The 21,720-nt window shown below is 54.2% G+C and overlaps 8 protein-coding genes across 8 annotated transcripts; 6 read left to right on the forward strand and 2 right to left on the reverse strand.

Annotated features, from left to right (window-relative positions):
* Positions 1–662: 662 nt before the first annotated feature.
* Positions 663–4,876, forward strand: IAQ61_012059 (uncharacterized protein; the record flags this gene model as incomplete). The annotated part of the gene is made up of 2 exons (XM_003844615.1): positions 663–742; positions 829–4,876. 2 exons carry the CDS (start codon positions 663–665, stop codon positions 4,874–4,876), a joined length of 4,128 nt encoding a protein of 1,375 aa, XP_003844663.1.
* Positions 4,877–6,166: 1,290 nt separating this feature from the next.
* On the forward strand, positions 6,167–6,987 carry IAQ61_012060 (uncharacterized protein; the record flags this gene model as incomplete). Its single annotated transcript, XM_066099466.1, has 2 exons — positions 6,167–6,257; positions 6,590–6,987. 2 exons carry the CDS (start codon positions 6,167–6,169, stop codon positions 6,985–6,987), a joined length of 489 nt encoding a protein of 162 aa, XP_065950985.1.
* A 424-nt stretch (positions 6,988–7,411) lies between these two features.
* Positions 7,412–8,633, reverse strand: IAQ61_012061 (uncharacterized protein; the record flags this gene model as incomplete). Its single annotated transcript, XM_003844617.2, has 3 exons — positions 7,412–8,164; positions 8,218–8,532; positions 8,631–8,633. 3 exons carry the CDS (start codon positions 8,631–8,633, stop codon positions 7,412–7,414), a joined length of 1,071 nt encoding a protein of 356 aa, XP_003844665.2.
* A 414-nt stretch (positions 8,634–9,047) lies between these two features.
* Positions 9,048–10,388, forward strand: IAQ61_012062 (uncharacterized protein; the record flags this gene model as incomplete). The annotated part of the gene is made up of 1 exon (XM_003844618.2): positions 9,048–10,388. The coding sequence occupies one exon, from the start codon at positions 9,048–9,050 to the stop codon at positions 10,386–10,388; it is 1,341 nt and encodes a 446-aa protein (XP_003844666.2).
* A 2,101-nt stretch (positions 10,389–12,489) lies between these two features.
* On the forward strand, positions 12,490–15,733 carry IAQ61_012063 (uncharacterized protein; the record flags this gene model as incomplete). Its single annotated transcript, XM_066099467.1, has 4 exons — positions 12,490–12,892; positions 13,131–14,093; positions 14,232–14,796; positions 14,847–15,733. The coding sequence occupies exons 2-4, from the start codon at positions 13,656–13,658 to the stop codon at positions 15,731–15,733; spliced, it is 1,890 nt and encodes a 629-aa protein (XP_065950986.1). The 5' UTR covers positions 12,490–12,892; positions 13,131–13,655.
* A 715-nt stretch (positions 15,734–16,448) lies between these two features.
* IAQ61_012064 (uncharacterized protein) lies at positions 16,449–16,838 on the forward strand (the record flags this gene model as incomplete). The annotated part of the gene is made up of 1 exon (XM_066099468.1): positions 16,449–16,838. One exon carries the CDS (start codon positions 16,449–16,451, stop codon positions 16,836–16,838), a length of 390 nt encoding a protein of 129 aa, XP_065950987.1.
* A 22-nt stretch (positions 16,839–16,860) lies between these two features.
* IAQ61_012065 (uncharacterized protein) lies at positions 16,861–17,145 on the reverse strand (the record flags this gene model as incomplete). The annotated part of the gene is made up of 2 exons (XM_066099469.1): positions 16,861–16,995; positions 17,053–17,145. 2 exons carry the CDS (start codon positions 17,143–17,145, stop codon positions 16,861–16,863), a joined length of 228 nt encoding a protein of 75 aa, XP_065950988.1.
* Positions 17,146–18,259: 1,114 nt separating this feature from the next.
* On the forward strand, positions 18,260–20,936 carry IAQ61_012066 (uncharacterized protein; the record flags this gene model as incomplete). Its single annotated transcript, XM_003844622.2, has 2 exons — positions 18,260–18,708; positions 18,769–20,936. 2 exons carry the CDS (start codon positions 18,260–18,262, stop codon positions 20,807–20,809), a joined length of 2,490 nt encoding a protein of 829 aa, XP_003844670.1. The 3' UTR covers positions 20,810–20,936.
* Between the last annotated feature and the right edge of the window lie 784 nt (positions 20,937–21,720).

Raw genomic sequence — 21,720 nt, forward strand, 5'->3', positions numbered from 1 at the left:
ACATGGCTGGGGCTTTATATAGTATATGTTTTGGGAAGAGGGAGGGAGAAGCAGAGAAGGACGAACAACAAGCTTTGGTAATTACTTTTGGGAAGAAACACCACTCTTTTCCCCCTTGGACGCCATATGTATCATGTTACCACGGCTTTTTCTTTTTATACCTGCATCGGCCTCTCTTTGTACACCAATCTTCCAGATTTTTATCTCCTTCTCTGTGCATCATGATGGGGTCTAGATCCGTCTTCTCTCTCTCCCCAGTTGCCCTATTGTATTGTAATATCTTCGGTAACTTGGGTAGGTATATATGCATGCGCGTGGAGAATGCTCCAGTGTACAATGCCAACGCAATGTTAGGAATCTTGTGTGGTGTGCTTCATATGTCTCTTAGCCCTAGCATGTAAATTGACGTCGGGCGGTACCTGAAGAAGCGGGCCCAGCTAAGAGACGGGACCGCGGCTGGATTCTGGCCGGACTAGGGAACCGTGCGCCCAAACTCCGTCATGATCAACCAACGCGCTAGGTAACTTTATCTCCAAGCTTTCCCGACACGAGCGCCAAAACTTCGGCGACGTTATTCCCATGTCCTTCTCAACACCATGACCTGAAATCGCGGCCTCGACAATCGGCGCATAGAGGAAGAAAGAGAAACCCCGAAACAAGACATGGCCGACAATGGCAGCCCAGAGCGGCGCCGGACTCGACGGACGAGCGCCATGTACCGCCGTGGCTCACACTTGAGCGAGTACGTGACACGACGGCAAGGCTCGGTGGTGGCAGCGCAGTAGATCGGAGGCAGGATAAGACAATGGCAACTGACGTGTGGCGCAGGGCAAGCTTCATGGAAGACGTCGAGATGGCCCAAGATGAGGTATTCGAACTCGGTCCCATGATGCCCTTGTCCCACACCACATACGCGCGCCAGCACCACCATCACCGCACCCGCCGAAGAAAGAGGCCTGGTCAGCAGCTGACAAAAACAACACAGGTCTTCTCCGGCCCTATGAGTGAGAGCGTACCCACGAGTGTCTCCGCCTTTTCCCACCGCCGGAGGAACAGAGCCGACTCAACAGCCAGCTTGACGAGCTTTGCCTACTACGACGAGGAGCAAGACTCTGAGCAGGGCACCGAAGACGAAGACAGTGCCATCCTGGAAGATGGGGACAGTGACTATAATGCCTACACGGCCGAAGAGCTCGAGGATATGGAGGCCGGTCTGTCGTCGCAGTCGTCATCCTCGCCGTCGCGGCGCAAGTCGAGTGGCAGTAGGAAATCAGTAGACAGGCCGCTTTTGCGGAGACACTCGTCCGCAGGAAGCACAGGGTCTGGTGTAGACTGGAGAGGAAGAAGGTCGAACCAGAAGATCTACATCATGACCGAGGACCTGACCATTGTCGTCGCCGGCTTCAAGACGTCGCCCATTGGGTTCGCCGTATACACTACCATCTGCATTGCTACTTTGGGACTTGGCTGGCTTTTCCTTAGATGGTTACCTAGATGGAGGGTAGCTATTATAGGAAAGTCCACACCTCTGAAAGAGTGCGACTGGGTCGTCATTGAGAACCAGTGGGGAGAGTTTGCCTTGCAACATGTCAGCCGACAGACTTATGGCCGATCGCTGTCCACGGTTTTTGGAGAATCTGAAAAGGGCCGTCTTGGACACTGGGATGAAGAGGAAGACCCCCTCATCAAAGAATTGTGCTGTCTCGACTACCGCTATATTCGCTTCGTATACCACCCGCTCAAGGACAAATTTGTCCTGGCCAATACCTGGAAAGATCCCACCTGGACAGAAGTCTCCGCCCTTCGTGAAGGTCTCGACAACGATGAACGCGACTATCGTGAGCTAGTGTTTGGGAAGAACATGATCGATATTGCCGAGAAGACTGTTGGTCAGCTATTGGTCGATGAGGTCTTCCATCCCTTCTACATCTTCCAGATTGCTAGTTTGGTGCTCTGGTCGATTGACGAATACTACTACTATGCCTGCGCCATCTTCATCATCTCAGCCGTCAGTATCGTCACCACACTGATGGAAACAAAAGCTTCGATGAGGAGATTACGGGAGGTTTCCAGGTTCGAATGCGAAGTCCGTGTGTTGCGGAGTGGATTCTGGACCCATGTGGATTCCACTGTGCTAGTCCCTGGAGATGTCTACGAAGTCACTGACCCTGCGCTCGCCGTCCTGCCCTGTGACAGTCTTCTCCTTTCTGGCGACTGCATTGTCAACGAGAGCATGTTGACTGGCGAGTCTATTCCAGTCTCAAAGGTTCCAGTTTCCAATCAGTCGCTCGACCTGCTCGATCTCAGCGCTTCTGCAGTACATCCCGAGGTAGCACGGCACATGCTCTTTAGCGGAACGAAGATCATCCGCGCTCGCAGGCCACATGAAGACCATGAAGATGATGAAGCCGCTGCACTCGCCATGGTTGTTCGCACCGGCTTCAATACCACCAAGGGCGCACTTGTACGCTCTATGCTCTTTCCAAAGCCATCGGGGTTCAAATTTTACCGCGATTCTTTCCGCTACATTTCCGTCATGGCTTTCATTGCAATGATCGGGTTTGTTGCATCCTTTATCAACTTTGTCCATCTCGGCCTTGCGTGGCACTTGATCGTGGTGCGCGCTCTCGACTTGATTACTATCGTTGTGCCTCCTGCATTGCCAGCAACCCTGACCATTGGAACGAGCTTCGCCCTATCTCGCCTTAAGAAAAAGCAGATTTTCTGCATCAGTCCTCAACGAGTCAATGTTGGTGGCAAGCTAGATGTTGTCTGCTTTGACAAGACGGGCACCCTGACAGAAGAGGGCTTGGATGTGCTGGGCGTCCGTGTAGTCGAACGACCAAGGAACCGGTTCAGTGAACTCCTTGCCGACCCTTACGACATTTTACCTTCTTCGCTCCATGATCGTGACCCCACTGTGGAATACTTGGCCCACAAGACTATACTATACACCATGGCAACTTGTCACTCTTTGCGCAAGATTGACGACGAACTTCTCGGAGACCCACTCGATGTCAAGATGTTCGATTTCACTGGCTGGAACTATGAGGAAGGAGAACAAAAGTCTGGAAATTCACATGAAGAGGACCCTGAACAGAAGCTTACCCCGTCGGTTGCGCGCCCACCCGCCGGCCGCGAATATGATGTGGATGACAGTGAGGACGACCCCGATAGAAAGCCTATTGAACTTGGCGTGCTCAAATCCTTCGAGTTTGTATCGCAGCTTAGGCGTGCAAGTGTCATTGTCCGGCAGTTTGGCTCAAAGAGTGGCCAAATCTATGTCAAGGGAGCACCAGAAGTGATGAAGGAGATCTGTCGACCAGAGACCTTTCCATCCGACTACGAAGAACTCCTTGCTTTCTATACACACCGCGGTTTCCGTGTCATCGCATGTGCTAGCAAGTCGATTGCCAAGCTCAACTGGCTCAAGGTTCAGAAGATGAAGAGAGAGGAGGCTGAGAGCGAACTTGACTTTGTTGGCTTCATCATTTTCGAGAACAAGCTCAAGGACAGTACTGCTCCTGTGATTGAAGAGCTTGAGCGTGCCAACATTCGAAAGACCATGTGCACTGGCGACAATATCCTAACTGCAATCAGTGTTGCTCGCGAGTGTGGGCTCATCAACAAGACGGCCCATTGCTTTGTGCCGCATTTTGTGGAAGGTGATTCGCGGACTGCATTGTCAAGATTGGCGTGGCAGTCTGTCGACGACCCCATGTTCAAGCTCGATGAGAACACGCTCAAGCCGCTGCCACCGCCACCAGAGGCAGACGTCTCTCTGCCTTACGACATCTCCAACCTTCGCAACTACAGTCTGGCTGTCAGCGGCGATGTCTTCCGCTGGATCATCGATTTCGCTTCCGAGAATGTCCTCCGTGAGATGCTCGTCTGCGGTCAAGTCTTTGCTCGCATGTCCCCCGATGAGAAGCACGAGCTCGTAGAGAAACTCCAGTCCATCGACTACTGCGTCGGCTTCTGTGGCGACGGTGCCAACGACTGCGGTGCCCTCAAAGCCGCCGACGTAGGCATCTCGCTCTCTGAGGCAGAAGCCTCTGTCGCTGCACCTTTTACGTCTCGCCAATTTGACATCAGCTGCGTTCCTCAAGTCATCAAGGAAGGTCGCGCCGCGCTCGTCACCAGCTTCAGTTGCTTCAAATACATGAGCTTGTACAGCGCGATCCAATTCTGCACCGTGTCCTTTTTGTATGCCAGCGCCTCCAACCTGGGCGACTTCCAATTCCTCTTCATCGACTTGCTGCTCATCCTCCCCATTGCCATCTTCATGGGCTGGTCCGGTGCATACCCGATCCTCTCGCGCAAGCGCCCCACGGCCAACCTGGTCAGCAGAAAGGTGCTCACTCCACTGCTAGGACAAATGGTCCTCTGCATCCTCGTGCAATTCATCGCCTTCCACTACGTCCAGTTGCAGAAATGGTACCAACCCCCAATCATCGACCCCAACCACAGCAATTCCCTCAACAGCCAAAACACAGCCCTATTCTTGCTATCCTGCTTCCAATACATTCTCTCCGCCGTCGTCCTCAGCATCGGAAAACCGTACCGCGAACCCATGTCGCGCAACCTGCCCTTTATCACCACCATCTTCGTCACCCTCGCCATCACCGCCTACATGCTCTTCGACCCCGCCGACTGGGTCATGAAGTGGATGGAGCTGACGTACATGGACAATGGATTCAAGATCTTCCTCCTCGTACTCGGGCTTGCCAATTTCGCGGCCGCCTACCTGAGCGAGCATTATTTCTTTCCGGGGCTGGCCAAGTGGATTGGCGTGCTGAAGGTTCGGGTGGGTGGGGAGCACTGGCGCAAGCAGAGGAAGGCATATAAGGTTATTGCGGAGAGGGCGAGGATGTAGGGGTGGTTTTCGAAGAAGAGGGGAGGGCAGGAGGCGTATGGAGCGGGTAGTTTTCTTTGTAGATGGTATTGATTTGCTTCCTGGGGATTGAGACGGAGATGTATATACACATGTAAATACAAGGGAGGAATGGATGGAGAAAATATGCTAGCAACGAGTGCCATTACTTTTATGATTTCTCCTCTTACACTTTCCTCGCCGCTTCAAACAAACCATCCCTCCCCACCTCATCACGCGCACGCCAAAACACAGCCTCCCCTTGCGAGACCCCAGCCCACGCTCCTGCATCTATCCTCCATACTCTAAGCATAAGAAATATACAAATCTCTTCCTGGTCTCGCGGCGTTTAGGCACGTAATATGGGAAGCCGTGTGCGTGTGCGTGTGTGCGTCTTTACGTGTATACGCGTGGTTGTGGTTGTGATTGTGAGGATCGGTAAGGACTGCAGTTTTGTTGTAGGAGGTGGGGGTGAGAAGGTGGAAGTGGGGGGTTAAAGGGGTGCGGGTTTTAGTGTAGTGAGTGAAGGGGTGTAGAGTTTGTTGGAGGGGGTAAGAGGGGTGTAGGTCGATGAATCTGGGATAAAGGAAGATGGTAGGGCAAGAGGATTCCAGCTAGTTGTACTACTACAAGACACTATAGCAGATTTCTCTCTCTCTCTCGTTGATGCAGCATGAATTTACAAGTGTTTACATATTTAAGTCATTTAAATCTCCTACCTTGCCAGACCGCCGGCTGTTCAAACAACGCGCCACACCACTCCACCATCACCGCCACCAAACCCCACCTAAAAAGAATCCTCAGACTCGGGATTACAAACACCCAGTGCAATGCAGCACTCTCCATCTCCGCGTCAGACATGCTGACTTTATCCTTCAAGAGCAGGATGATAGAAACCACAGTGTCTAGGCGCTTGTCAGGGGGTAAATTACGCACATGACATTTGTCTACAAACCTCAGTGTTAATGTTAACGTGAACGTGAAAGTTAATGTTAACTTCACCATACCGCCCCAAAAGACCTTCTCACGCTGCCCACTCACCCCAACTTCTCACTCTCACACTCACTCATCTGCTCTCGAGCTCCGTGACAAACTACGAGATCTGCTTTTCTCTTTTCTCTCTCTCTCTCTCTCTCTCTCTCTCTCTCTCTCTCTTGCTACCTCGCTATCTCTCTCTCTTTCTCTAGCTATTCAACCGATCAAAAAAGCTGCAGCTCGCTCAATCACACTCAACTCTCCACCCACTTCACAACACTCCGGTCCAACACTCCCATCACAAACAGGCCTGCGATAATGGGGCCTAAGAAAGCTGGAACGCTGGGTGTGAATGGTAATGGGATCGCAAACGGCAATGGGGGTATTGGTGTTGATGGGTCTGTGGATGGTAATGCGGTATGTCTCCCTTTTGTTGTCTGTGCCTGTCTTTTTCTGAAGCGTTGACTGAGATGTTCGTCTCTGTCTCCATCCATGAACAACTCGAAACTCCAAACAAGTGCTAACGGCACCAAACCAACAGTCCCAAAAATTCACGTGGGAGGGCCTCAACGACCTCAAACTGCTCCTGCTCACCCAAGGCCGCTGGGTCAAACCGGAAGAGTACGAACAGCTCTCCCGGGCTTTCGGTGGTGAGTTTGATGTCTTGTCTTGACTCCTCTCCTTCCCCTCTGGCAGTCCAGCCCAGCAGAGCATAGCATAACACACCACTAACAACCCCAGACGACCTATCCACCGGCAGCATCCGCAACCGCGTATCCAAGCTACGCGTCCAGCAACGCACACTCTACGAAGAGCTAGGCTGGGAGCTACCCGAAGGCGGAGCAACCAAGCGAACTGCAAATGCCAGTGGAAGTAGCGGCACGCCGACTGCGACGCCCAAGAAGCGGGTTGCTGGTGTTGGTGCTGGTGCTGGTCCGGCAGACGGCCTAGAGGCAGAGCAGGGTACGCCGACGAAGAAAGCGAGGGGTCAGGTGAAAGTTGCTGGGAAGCCGAAGGCTGGGGGTAAGAAGAGTGTTCAGCAGGATTTGGGGCGTGGGGATGAGGGTGCTGAGGGCGGGGGTTTCAAGGTCAAGGAGGAAGTTCTTGATGATGAGAATGAGGATGGGCAAGAAGTCTAGATGTGTGATTCCTCAGGTGCGCAAACCTTGTATTGGGATTCGGATATGGGATTTGAGGAGACGGCAGGACAGCCATTTTCAACTGTCTTGCTTTCGTCGAAGGGCTAGTTGGATGACTACGGTTATGCATGGTTATGCGAATGATGCTTCATGCAGACATCGTCTCTGCCTCATAGGTTAGCTGGAATACACATTGGAAGAGATGATCATTTCACAAGGTTGCATGCAATCAATATTCGCTGCCAAAGGGAATGACCCGGTTCGGTTGTGCTGTGCTAGTGATCATGATTTCCCATTCATGGCAATAGTTAGTAGGTATCTGTTGTCAACGCCATAACGCCGTGTTCTCCCATGCATCTCTTTCCTCAGCGCCAGCCTATGCTCGGAAAAGAGTTTCAATCCTCTTCTGCCCATTGCCCTGGATCTATTTATCGCCCTTCTTCTTGCGCAGTGTCTGACCAGCGCCCTCAAAATGTTTCGACTCCTTTTGCTCGCTGTCCTCTTCTTTGCCCTTGACAGGCTTGATCTCGTATCCAAAGAACAGCTTACCCTCTGGCAATCTGAGCGGCTGCGGACCATTGGTGCGCCGAATTGTTGGTGGAGGATTTGTAGAATGTCCTGCAACAGGTGTCGAGGCTTGTGGAGTAGGTGTCTTGCTGCCCTTTTTGCTGAGCTTGTGTCCTGTGGTGAGGAAGTGTGATGATGCAGCCTTGGCCCCAGCAGCGGCCGTGGTTGATGAGGGTGCTATCGCAGCATAGTTGATAGCCTCAGCCATGGTTCCATGTGAGTGTAGTGTGCCGCCTTTTCCTGCCATGACGCCCTTGCCACTCCGCGGTGTACTTGTCCCGCTGGTCTTCTGTGGTTCTTGATATCCTACTGGCGGTGCGAAATCGACCGACAAGTCTGTTTCAAGTGTGCAGATGGCTTTGCTGGGATGGTCGGGCCGTGTCTCTAGGACTGCTATACTGTAGACATTGTCATTATATGAGAATGTGAAGATGTCGCCGGTGGTGAGGCAGGAGAAGTTGCGGAAGGCATTCTCGAGAACCGCCTTGGGGTCTGAGATGTCGAGGAAAGAGGGATCTTGTGGCTGTAGCTTGATGAAGGTGCCTAGTGGCAGGTCCGTTGACTTGACCTGCAGGAGATCTCCAGGCTCGAGAAGAAGAGTCTGCATGAGCTATGGATACATGGATGAGCACGGGACTTGAACAAGCAGCGAATGTAACATACCCAGTACGGCAGGTAGATCTTGCCCTCCTCAGCGATAAACTCCAGCACACCTGCATGTGTCTTCCTGCCATCTTGCTTGCCATTTATGAGCTCGAACAGCATCGGGTATGTGATGTGCATCCGTGTGAGTTTGTCGAGAGCGCTGGGAGGAAGGAACACTTTGCCGCCATGGTTTGCCTCTTCACGCTCTGGGCCGGGTAGCATGGCGATGGGATAGCAGCGGAAGTATTCATCGAAGCGTCTGGGTGCGCCCCCACGCCTGAGTTGCTGGTACATGGCCATGGGGTCGTCTTGTTCGTAGAAGTTGGGGTTGAACTGGGTGGTTGTGGTGAGTGGTGAGTGGTGAGTGGTGAGTGGTGAGTGGTGAGTGGTGAATGGGCATGGATGTGGAAAGTGGTGGGGGTCGCTCTTACCATGTTTAATGATTGCAGCGTCCCTTGTTGCCCAGGAAGACGTGGACGAGGCAAAGAGACAAAGGGGAGTCACAAGGGGGTGGGAGAATGGTGAGCAGGTGAAGGGTGGTTATGGAATGATTGATTCTTAGGTATTACCTTGCGCGGATGACGACGTTTGCTTAGAGTAGTAGAAGATGATGCTAGGTTACTACTCAGGTGTAACAGTAGCGAGAATAGGTTGCGGCGACCCCGTTGGACCAGTCGCGTATCGACTTGGCTGCTGTGGAGCGCGGTATTGGTAAGTTACCGCAGCGGGCCCAAGCTCCCCGTTTAATAAATTCTAGGTAAGCAGACGTCACCGGCGCCCACAGCTCACCCATCCGCACAACACTCATTCACAGTCGCGCCACTTTAACGCGACGAACCTGACCAGCAATGGCAAGCTCTAGTGGCACATACAATCCTGCGCGGCCAAAGCGCGCTGGCGAGCAGTTCACGCGAACCCACCATCTGGGCGGGGAGACTCCGTCCACCAAGAAACCACGATTTGACCCACGCAACCCCTCGACGCTCGCTCCCGATGCCGAGGACGAAGAGGACCCTGCACTCGAAGCCGACGTGATTGGAAAGGGTGCTGGCATCAAACGAAACGCCGTCAACATTGATGGCTACGATTCGGATAGTTCCACGGAGAACTTCGATGCACGCGCAGAGGCACGAGTCAAGAAAGACAAGGCTGATCAAGCAAAGGGCAAGGATGACAATGAAGACGACGACGACGACGACGACATGTTTGCGGCGGATGACAAAGACGATGAGCAGGACGAAGAGTCTCGGAGAGACCAGACGAAGAAGAAACAGCTACGATTCCTCGACGCTGATGAAATTGAGGGGCAAGAGGCGGATAGCAAAGCAGGAGGCCACGTGGCAGTAGACTTTACAAAGGGCCCAAAGGATGCCACCGACGATGTGGAAAGCAGCAGCGACAGTGGAGACGACCAAGAGCGCGATCGAGCAGACTCAGACATGGATGAGGAGCTTGGAGCTGGCAGCAAGAAACGCCACGCACCGAAACTAGACGCTTTCAACATGAGTGCCGAGCAAGAAGAAGGCCGATTTGACGAGGCCGGCAACTTTGTGCGCAAGGCGTATGACCCAGATGCTGCCCAGGATTCATGGCTCGAAGGCATATCGAAGAAAGACATGAGGAAGGCAAAGGAAGCCCAAGACATGAGGGAAGAGGAACGCAGAGCACGTGAACGAGCAGAAGACGCCATCGTCACCAGCGACGTCATGTCACAGCTCATCACATACCTTGATGTTGGTGAGACAGCCTTGGAAGCGCTTGTACGTTATGGCAAAGCGGCACCAAAGAAGCCAGTCCAAAGCTGGGGCAAGAAGAAGGCTCAGGAAATGAGAGTTGATACGGACCCAGCCAAGGAGGCAGCCGCGGCCAAGGCCAAAGCAGCCATCGAAACCATCACCGAATGCGCCAGCCGGCTGTCCAATCGCGGAAATGAGGATATCTACGAATTGACGCGCGAAGCCATCATGCGCCAATACAAGCGGGAGACGGGCGAGGATTGGAAGAACCCGAACCCAGAACCAGTCATGTGGGAGTTTCGTTGGCTCGCGGCGGCAGAGGACGACATCAATGGCCCTTATGATCAAGCCACGATGCAGACGTGGGAGGCAGCCGGGCAGTTCGCAGCAGGTGCTGAATTCCGTCGCGTTGGGGAGACTGAGTGGTCACCAGTACTCCAATTTGAAGACTGAGTAAGAGTAGGTACCTATATCGCAGATGATGCATCCACGACGACCCATGCATGCACACGACCCATGCACGATGAGCAAATCACGACTACTTCATGACTGCTCACGGCCGCATGCATAGAGTAGACTGCATTGTTGTACCACCTATGGGGTGTACTACTACTGTACGAGACGCACAGGCAGCTTACGCTCACCCATCTAGTACTCTACCTACCTACAGTAGAGTAGACCACCTATACAAGACAGGTCATGGACGATAGGCCGAGTCACATGACGGCCCATGCAATGCGGCTAAGCGATGCTACAACGACTGACGGCGACGGTCAGCCAACCGGAAAGGGCAGACGAGCGGGAAGCCATGGCGATTCCTGGCAGCGGCTGTGATGACAGGCCGGGCAAGGCTAAATGCCGAATGAAATGTGGCCTTGAATTGCGAGTAGGTTGTGCAACCATGTCGTGGTTCCTCCGTGTCTTCTTCTGGCCGCTCGTGCAGCTGTTGAGAGACGTGTGGATTCGATCGGACGTGCAGCCACCCGCGTGGGATAGATGCGATCAAACAGTTTTTTTTTTTGATAGAATGAGAAGGAGGCTGGTTCCAATCCATGTACAATAGCAGTTGCGTTTGCCTTGCCTTGCCTTGCCTTGCAGCAGCACAGAAGAGTGTGGTTAGTCTGGCAGGAAGAGGAGGATGATGAGGTGGTGGTGGTGGTGGCGATGTTGGTTGGGCAGCTGATGGCACCTGCAGGCCAGTCTGAACACCAGGACATGTCTCGTGCTGACACCTTCTCCCCCCTCCCCCCCCCCCCCTTCGCCTCACCACAGTCGTGCACAAGACAGAGTACTGTTACTTGTACCTACCTAGTCGTACATAGTCGTATGTACTCGTCTCTACACGGCACACACATACACGACACGGTACGCACATGCTGCCCGCCCCCGTATGCTGTACAACAAAAGTGACAAAAAAAGTCGACCGAAGATGCACCACCTAGCAGCCAGCCAGCCGTGACGCTCTCATCACCAAGAGAGAGAAAAAAATCAAGTCAAGGCGGTGCGATTGGCCGTGGACGGTAATTACATGGGAGAGCTACATGGTAGCGTTTGCGCTGAGTTGCTGCGCTGCGCTCCGGCCCGTCCACAACATGTGGTGGTGCGCCTGAGAGAGTCGGGCCTTCTTTTGCCCCCTCCCCCCTTGCTTCTTCGTTCGAAGGCTTTGCGAAGGCTTCCGCGAGCCAATGCGGCGGGTACGTGTGCTGTTCTATAGACGAGGGGGGAGGGGGTATGCTCCTATAGCGACCGGGAGCCGGGTTGGTCGTGGTGGTTGCGTCTGCCGTGTTGTCGTGTTGGGGGAAGTGCCAGGAGTGGAGTGGAGTGGAGGAGGAGTGGAGGAGGAAGGGGGTGGGTGGGTGGATCAGAATCGTACAATATTGTACTTGTGCTGGAGATATGGTTCATCCATCGGTGGGCGAGAGGGTACGGTATATGCCTTGAAGGACTGGGGACTGGCAGGGCTACAATCTAGGTAATCCAGGTCATCTACTATTCTACATCCAAGACAACAAAAGAACAGAGTGGCAGTGACGCCGACTGCAAAAGTCTTTCTCTCATGATGAATCCCAAGTTTTATTGGAAAAGCAGACCAGGATCTCGACTGCGACCACCAAACACCTACCGTACCCAAGCCCCAAGCAGAGGAAGCCAAAAAGACAAAAGGCTCCTATATCTCATCATTCATCTCATCCTTGACTCGCCCGCTTCCGCGTGTGGTCCCCTCCCCCCCCCCCCCCCCTCTCTCCCTCTGGGCCCTCTTCTGCGCTGAGAGCTGGTCGCTCCGGTCCAGTCTCAGGGCGGCACAGGGGCCTTTTCCACTTTGTAGGCTTGTGTGCACTGTGTCTGACTTCTGACTTGTTGCCGTGTGGCTGCCGTCGCCCCTGCGGTCCACCGTCTGTTCTTTAGCTTGCTTGCAGCCCGTCTCCCCGCCCTTGACCGAGACACACAGACAAGAAAGACAGAGACACAGACAGCCAGTGTGCCCTCCCCCCCCCCCCCGATGTCTCTGTGACCAGTAAGGTAGGGTTAGGGTACTGTGTACATAGGGACCCTAGTGCCAGTCAAGTGAAGCCAAGTGCCAGTAGTGTCAGTGTCAGTGCCAGTGCCAGTGCCAGTACCAGTACCAGGCTTCCGTTCAGTATTGTACCCTAGGTAGTCTGTCCGTCCGTCCGCCTGTCACTTTTTCCTATTGATTGCTTGAGTGCTTGAGTGCTTGATTGATTGACATTGACACTACTACACTGGCAAGAAGACAACGCTACTGGAACACAGTTAGGTTACGTATTGTACCTACTTTTGTTCGCCGCCCCCTGGGTCTTCGAGTTCCCCGAGTCCCGACCCTGACTACGTACCTGGACAAGTAGGTACTGGTGCCGTTCCATAGTTCCCGTACACAGATTAGGGCACCAACAAGTACCAGAACCAGAGTAGGTACATACATACACTGTACTGTCACTGTGAGTAAAGTACCTAGATGCATGCCTACATAGGTGGTGGTCACACACCTCTTGTACATGCAGACACATCCATCCTTTCATCCCTCCATCATCCATCATCCATCATCCATCATCCATCCATATCCACCCACCCATCCATCCACTCAATGATCCACCATCACCCTTCTCCCCTCCCCATCTGAACATCATCAGTTCACGCCCACCTAGTCAAGTCGGCGCACGCGTGCTCATCAGCCAGACCAGGTACCCGCCAGGTATCCCGACCGTATACCCTTACCCAGCACCCAGGCGATAGGAGTAAACGAGCGCTGGACGCTGGACCCGCAGAGCCCTAGTGCAAAACATAATTGTACCTAGCACATACGCCAGCCAAACTCGGACCCTCCTGGCACGGCCATCCACGCCTGCTCAGTGCTTCTTCTCGCTGCCCATCTGCCCATCTGTCCATCATCTACCCCCTTTTTTTTTGCCCTTCTTTTTCTCTCCTCTATCTCTCTCTCGCTCTCTCTTGTCGCCTCCTGGACGCCGCGGCCTCTATCGCCGTAACCCGGACCTCTAGTGTATTGACAGTGGCTGTGCGTCTGTCTCCTCTCGGCTCATGTTCGCTGCGCTTGTGCCTGCAATTTAACGGCGCGAGCTTGGGTACTTCCGCTGTAGGCTAACGCTTGGCGCCGCTCCCCCCTCCGACACCTCAAGTGCTTTTTCCTCAGTCATCGCCCGCTGTGCCCTCCCAGCCAGCAGACCTCACCCACCTCCTGTCGCCATGTATCAAGGCTACGACCAGTCGACGTCGCGGTCGCCCGGCTCCCACCGCAATCCTCAGCAGCAACAACAGCAACAGCAACAGCAACAGCAACAGCAACAGCAGCAACAGCAACAGCAGCAACAACAACCGCAGCAACAGCAGACGGGGGGTTCGCTGCACCGTATGCCCTCGCGCCAGTTCGATACGGCCTATGGTCAGCCGGCCAACATGTACATCCGTCCCTACGACGACCAGCAGGAGCCGCGCACCTTTGAGCGCCTCAACCAGACCATGCATGCCGGTGCTGGTGCGGGCTATGGCTACGACATGAGCGGTCAGCCTGTCTGGAACACCAGTGCCTTTTCGCAAAACGGCCTGGGCTCGCTCGGAGGTGCCGCCGCTGCCCGCATCAAGTCGCAACAGCAGCGCGGAGGAGGACGCAGCGCACTCCCGTCGGTAAGAAACACTGGCCCACATTGATACACATTACACACACAAACACACAAACACGCACATGCCAACACGCACATGCCTCCCCCCCCCCCTCCTGTCCAAATCACACATCAGACGGCTGACAGAGATGATGTCGTATAGGCATGGATGGACCAGCCGCAGCAAGGCCTGCCCAGTTTTGCTCTCCCCGGTTTGAGCAACAATAATAACAACGGTCACAACAACCTTGGTGCCATGCAGAACCCCAGCTACGGCCACGAGGTCGACGAGGAGCTCATCCCTACCGCCATCGTCATCAAAAACATCCCCTTTGCCGTCAAGAAGGAGCAGCTGGTGCAGCTCATGACAGACCTCCGCCTGCCGCTACCCTACGCCTTCAACTACCACTTTGACAACGGCGTCTTCAGGGGCCTTGCGTTTGCCAACTTCACTACGGCTGACGAGACGGCTGCTGTCATCGAGTCGATGAACCACTTCGAGCTGAATGGGAGGAAACTGCGCGTCGAATACAAGAAGATGCTGCCACTGGCTGAACGCGAGCGCATCGAGCGAGAAAAGCGTGAGCGCAGAGGCCAGCTCGAGGAGCAACATCGACCCCTAGGCGGAGGACTCCAGTCCCAGCCCTCGTTTGGTTCTCTCGCCTCGCACATCCCTGCCACATCGCCGTCTCCAGTCTCGGCTATGCGAGGCGGCAGTAAAGCTGTCGGTACGTTGGAGCGGTATACCATTACAGGCTGCCTACTAACAGTGTACCAGACGTTGACCTTAATGATCCTCAGGTCCTTCAGTTTTACTCGCAATTGCTGCTCTTCAAGGAAACCCCTGAGCGCGACAATATGACTTTTCCTTCTACACTAGCGCCGCTTCAGCGCCGCATGATACACACTCTGGCTCATCAACTGGGCCTAGCCCACGTTTCCAAAGGCACTGGCGAATCGCGTCAAGTGCACATCTTCAAGGTCAATGACAATCAGGGACTCAGTCCACCAATGCCCCAAATGCCCTCGAACCACATGGAGCAGCCTCGCCGCAATCTGAACCGCGCTGCGACAACAGACTTTAGCGATGTGCGTGCAGAGGGCGGCTTCTATGGCGGATTCAACAGACAACCGTCCGGCCTGCTTGGGTTCCCCGACTCTCCTGGCGGTCTCAATGCGGTACCCAACCTTCGTGGTGCCAAGTCTTATGCGGACCTCCGCTCCTACACCCCATCGCCAGCCCCTTCGACTGCAAGTCACCCCGTTGGCCGACCGGGTGGATTGCAGCAGACGCTGGACGGACTGGGCTACAGCGGACCGTCCACCAACCCAACCAGCACACCAACGGCTGGTTCCATGTCGCAACGCGACGAAAGTCTCCTTGAGCGAGAAATGAGCCGCATGCAGCTCAGCAATAGCTTTGGCCAGAGCCAGAACCACAGCCCACGATCGCTTCGCCAGATGACATCCTGGGATGCACCCGGCCCCATTGGTGGTCATCGCGCGTTTGGTAACAACTACGACGATCGCCCATCGAGACAGCCTCGTGGACCCCTTCCAGAAAGAGGGCAAGGCTTCGGCCGCCAACGACAGAACGGACACCAGAACCGCGGCAGTGACGAACTATCGTCCCAATCCAACGTCGAGATCCTCGTAGGCCAATAGATTGCACCCCAAACGAAAACGAATCCGTTGTCACGCATCCAATGCTCTCCGCCCTCACGACAACGTGCAATGTGCCCAGCCCCCCTGAACGCAAGATGAACGACGATTACGGCCTTGAACTCTTAGTTTGGCCCCCATACCGAATATTCTCTGGATTGAAGTTTACGATGCATACGAAGAATGATGCTACGAACGGTAGAGAAGCCACAGAATTACATCCAGAAAGGGGGCCCACGCTCCCGCTTACTTTTAACTCTCCTCGCATAAAGTCTTGAAATTTGTTTGGTTTCGTTGCTGTTGTTGGGGTTGGTGTTGGTCGTTACCTGCGCGCATGCTCTGAAGCAAGAAGAAAAAGCATTTCATGGACATATTTACAGACCGACATGTTGTTTCAACTCGTCCCACGTTGGCATGCTTGGCCAGAATGATGCTGTTTGACAGGCGGGTGAATGTTTTGTTTCTGCCTCGAAGATGGAGCGAAGTCGAGTTGGATTGCCGTTTTTCTTTCTCTTTCTTTTCTCCTGGGGACGTTGTATTTTGCATCCTGTTTTAGTCTACTTTTACTTCCACTTGCTCCTTCTGTTTGGTGTTGTGTACGTACGCCAGGGGCCTGGTGCTTTCGGTACGGGGATGGGGAGGGTGTGTGAGAATAATCAAGTGCGTGGTGGTGTGGGAGGAGGAGAGAAGGCCGGCCAAGGGAGTCGGCCCTAATACTATGGATAGTGTTGCAGCTATAGTCGAAGTCGAAGTCTTGCCAAGCGTCTTCACACTTCGACTTGGCCACGTCCTGTGTACCGTGTGCTGCTCGTGGTGTATTCATGTACCGGTAGCCAGCCAGTCGTCGACGTTTGTTGGCATCCAATCTTCACATGTGTTTACCATTTGCCGGAGTAGACTGGGATGGATGGGTTCGGAGTCTGGCATCATGGCACCACCCTGTCCACTTTGCTTTGCCGTGTACTGTGTATACTTTGCTTATCGTCATAGCCTCGAATCTAGTACACAGCATGTGGTACCATCGTCCATGAGCCATTTTATGCATGAGGAGGCCATCGGACAGGAGGCATTGAGTGATGTGGAAGCTTCTAGAGGGAGAGCGCTCTGAATGGATAAGAAGGGCGAGGGGATCACGATGCAAACCGCATGTTGTCGATGATGGTCTTTTTTCCGATCTTGAGATCGGGTTTTGGAGCAAATTGCATGTCCAGTCTGCGATTTACGTAGCAGAAGGTGATGTGGATCCGCAGTGTGAGCGGACAAGTCTGGCCGGGAGCGAGTCAGACGCGACGTCGTTGACATGTCAGCGTGTAACCTCTTACGCGAACCTCGGGGAAACAGTGGAGGGACAAGGTGAAGATGGGAAGATGATAGATTCTCACGGGCGCAGGAGGAGGAGGAGGATGATGATGCATTTCGATCGCCATGGACCGTGAAATTTGAAATCCGCATGTCCCCCCAGCACGCCTTTTGCCTTTTTTTGCGAGACCACCACCATCACAATCCCATGTCCCCATGCCCGAAAAACCCTGGCCAGCTCAGACAATTGGCCATCACCGATCGCCCAGCCTGATACAGATTTCCAAGTTCAGTCAAACGTCGTAACAACAACTCGCCTTTGACTGGGCTTGGACTGGCTTTGGCTCGCGCCATCCTACCCGTACGGTACGGTAACCTTACTCACCACCAACCCTCAACCCTCCCGGTCCGACTCAGGTCCCTCCTCTACTCTCTGCCCGCCAACTCGCTCCGCAACGTCACCGGCCGCCGCCTAAACCTCACACCACCGCCTGATCTACCACAACCAGGAACCCAGAAACAGGCTCTGAAACCCACCTCTGCTGCCCGTATTTGCTGTCGCGCGCACGCTTTTCTTGAAGCGCCCGAGCCTGGCTTTTTCTCCCTTTGTGCCCGTGTATGTGTGTGTAGGCAGGTGGGGGAGAAAACGGTCGTTTGCTTTGCAAAGGCAATCAATCGCTCCTCTCTCTTCTTTTGCCCCCCCAACGCGTTGATTTTGCGCCCTTTTCCTTTTTCTTTTTTTTTTGCGACAAGAGAAGAAGAACAAAACAGTTTGGAAAAGAAGACAACAAGTTTGCGGCCAGGTTCGTGCATACTTAGGCGCGAGCTTGTTCGCCCGTCGTCTGCACCTTCTTTGCCTTGAGGAGCGGAAAGCCAGTCAAAAGGGCAGAAGGGCGAGTCGAGCAAGAGGGACAGACTGACTGACCGACGGACTGACTGACTGACTGACTGACTGACTGACTGACTGGCTGGCTGGCTGGCTTGCGCTTGCTGAGATTGGTGCGAGTAGGCTGCAACACCACGACCACTGCCACCACCATTACCCGCACAAGACTGACCGCTCTACTTCTTTTGCTGTTGAAGCTGCAACCGAATTGGTGTGCAGACGCTGTGTTGCAGGTACGAACGGATCTCTTGCACGACGCTCTCCACCTCACGACGCTCCATCCACGACTTTCCACCTAATCGAACACACACCACACATACGCACACATACACACAAATTACGACATGACGACTCGTAAGCGCCGCGCTCCCGGCGCATCACCCCAGGCTGCCACGCAGACGTTCCAGCAAGATATCCCCATGCAAAATGACGGTTACATGACGTGGCACGATGCCGGGCTCAACGCCGACATGAATGGGTTCAGCGACCCCTCACTCTACGACACATATGGCGCCAGCATGGGCGGCGGAGGACACAACAGAGTCGTTTCGCTCGACGGCCTCAACGATGCCACCGATGCGAACGCCGGCCAATTGGTGCGCAGGAACCCGAATCAGCAGCTCGCGCCGGCCCCGAGGCGGAATGGCTGGGACGGCTATGGCAATGGCGATGGGCAGGGGTGGGAGGCGGCCGACGATTCGATTGAGGATTTGGAGGCCAAGGCTGCCATTGCGAAGAAGGATGCACAGGCAAAACGGAAGCAGATTCCCCCGTTTGTGCAGAAGTTGAGCAGGTAGGTTTTCCATGCCACCATGGGCCGTGTAGGAGAGGGAGATGGCTAATCGCTCGACAGTTTTCTCGACAACAACAAGAATGAAAACCTCATCCGATGGTCGGACGACGGCAACTCGTTCATCGTGCTGGACGAGGACGAGTTCGCGCGCACGCTCATCCCGGAGCTGTTCAAGCATAACAACTACGCCTCCTTTGTGCGCCAGCTGAATATGTACGGCTTCCACAAAAAGGTCGGCCTGTCGGACAACTCGATGAAGGCCAGCGAGACCAAGGCGAAGGCACCGAGTGAGTACTACAACAAGTACTTCAAGCGTGGTCGGCCGGAACTACTCTGGCTCATTCAGAAGCCCAAGAACCCGCCGGCTGGCCCAAAGCGGAAACGGGACGACAACGGCAAAGACGACAGCGATGAAGAGCGCAAGTACGTGCAAGACGCGGGTGGCGGAGGCTATGTCGAGGAGCTGGCCGTGCGGAATAACGAGCACATGGCTATGATTCCACGGTCAGAGTACAACAGCCTGCGGGTCGAAGTCCGGGAGCTCCAGCAACAGCAAAAGCTCATCTCGAACGTGCTGACACAGATTAAGCGGCAGAACGAGGAGCTGTATTCACGCGCTACCTCTTTCCAGGCACTGCACGACCGACATGAGAATTCCATCAACGCCATCTTGACCTTCCTGGCCACCTTCTACAATCGGAGCCTCGAAGGCAATGCCAACGGCATGAACCTTGCAGACATGTTTCCGGCCCCCCGACAACAGCCTCACGGTAACGTTGTGGATGTGGACGACTACCCACAGCAGGAAATGCACAAATCACCCCAGCTCCAGCGCAACAAGCGCCCTCTTGCCATTCTCCCCGCACCACCACCACAAGAGCTCCTCAGCCCCATGGCATCAGGCCGTGCAACCACCATGAGCCCAACCACACGACCCATGCCAAGCCCCCTCGCACGCTCTGGCAGCCGATCCTCACTCTTCAAATCACCACAGCAACAGCAGCAGCAACCCTCGCGGCAGCCATCGGCCACGGCCTCGCAAGGTCGCGACAGCATGTCTGCTGCGCCCATCAAATCCGAATCCCCCTCCCTCCTCGAAAACTCTGAAATCATGTCCGCCATACGATCTGCGAACGCCTCTGCAGGCCATCCCCCTCCCAACTCCTCATCCGCCTCTGCGAACCCAAACGCAGCACCACATCAACCACATTTTGACTATGCGGCCGCACTCTCAAACTACCAGACTGCCGACGGTCACGTCCCGCTCACATCACAGCAACGCGCCGACGTGCTCAGCCAAATTGCAGCACACTCGACGACCAATGGAAACAACGCGCTCACGCAGCCCACGCCACCTTCACCCGACATGTCGAATCTGCTGAGCGACCTCGCACAGTATCAGGCGACGCAGCACCAGCTGGAGATGCTGCAGAAGCTGAGCGAGGAGCAGAACAGTCGGATTCGCGGAATCCAGGAGCGTGTGTTGCCTCTGAGTCCTAGCGGGCAGATTGAGGGCCTCAGCGACGCGCATGCGCACGTCAATGGTGGGGGTGTCAATGGCGGGTCGGGATCGTACTTTGGCCAGGGTGGCGGCTCGGCGGGCTTGGGCGAGCCCGGTGTGTATGATTTGGATTTTGACAACCTGGTCCAGGGCGAGGACTTTTATCCCAATGGCAACGACGAGGATGACAGCGGGGTTGGCGTCGGCGCACCGGGCTTATCTGCACCGGGACCGGGGAACCCAGGCGTACATGCTGTGAGCAGCGGTCTTCCAGACTTTAATTTCGAGCCTGGGACCCCGTTTGATGCCGCGGCCGGCGATGGCTTCGACTTTTCTGCCGCCATGGATGGCGTCGGTGGCGTTGGCGCCGGTGCTGGTGCTGGTGCTGGTGCTGGTGCTGGTTGTGTCGGCGTTGGAGGCACGGCCATGCCGCCCACACACACACCCGTCGATGACGCGGTCATGCCTTCGCTCACGGCCCCTGCTCTGGACGGCACGGGTAGTGGGACGGGTAGCAGTACGACGACTAGTCCAGCGCCGACGGTTGAGGAGGTCGAGGATGAGACGCGTAGACGGAGTCCCAAGAGGAGGAAGAAGTAGGAAGGGTTTTTGTTTGTTTTCCTTCTTTTTTGGGGAGATTCTTTTTATTTTTTATCTTGGGGGGTTTTTTGGATTTGGAGGGGAGGGGAGGGGAGGGGAGATGGGAGGTGGGAATTATAGACGATGGAGATGGGAGACGGGATACACGCGGGGATACTGTGTGGGGTTTTGTATGCCTGTCTGGCTTCCTACCTACCTACCTACCTACCTATTTACCACGATTTTCATACCTACATACCTTTGATCCATCTACCGTTTTCTAGACTTTTACTTGTTTGCTCTTTTTTTCACTCTTTGTGCCAATATCTCGTTTTGGGTGGGTGGGTATGTGTATGTATATGTGATATTCAATTTTTTTTTTTTTTTTTTTAGGTTTTTGGGTATAGGGAGGGGGTGGGGATGGGTTGGTGGAGTTTGAGATGATATATGACCTGCGTATATGGGGTATATGGATTTGGATTTGGGTGTGGGTCTGGATACGGGTATGAATACACGACCATGTTTCTTCTCACCGTTGACGTCTTCTCACCCGTACCATTACTATTCCTGAATCTTAAACTGGCCCCAGCCTAGTGGAGTCTTTTCTTACGCATAGTTGGGGTTTGAGCGGGATTTTGAATTTTATCCTCGAGTGAGTGGAGATTTCCCTTGCATTTCTTCTTCTTGGTCAGGGTGATGACTGTGCTTTGACGTGCCAAGGGGACGTTGTACTGCTTCTCCCATGACGAACAAGGAAGAAGATGCTCGCCGTTGTCTCGGATCGGATGATTCGAATACACAATCCATTTATCAAGTCTCGCTTTTCTCGCTTTTCCTGTTTTTTTTTTCGAATCATGCAAGTACAATGTACATTTCACCAGACAATACAATACCGAGATACCCGTCTATCGTCTCAAACACCCACCACCAAA

The sequence above is a fragment of the Plenodomus lingam genome, assembly GCF_022343315.1.
Source record: "Plenodomus lingam strain CAN1 chromosome Unknown scaffold_20, whole genome shotgun sequence".
Lineage (NCBI taxonomy): Eukaryota > Fungi > Ascomycota > Dothideomycetes > Pleosporales > Leptosphaeriaceae > Plenodomus > Plenodomus lingam.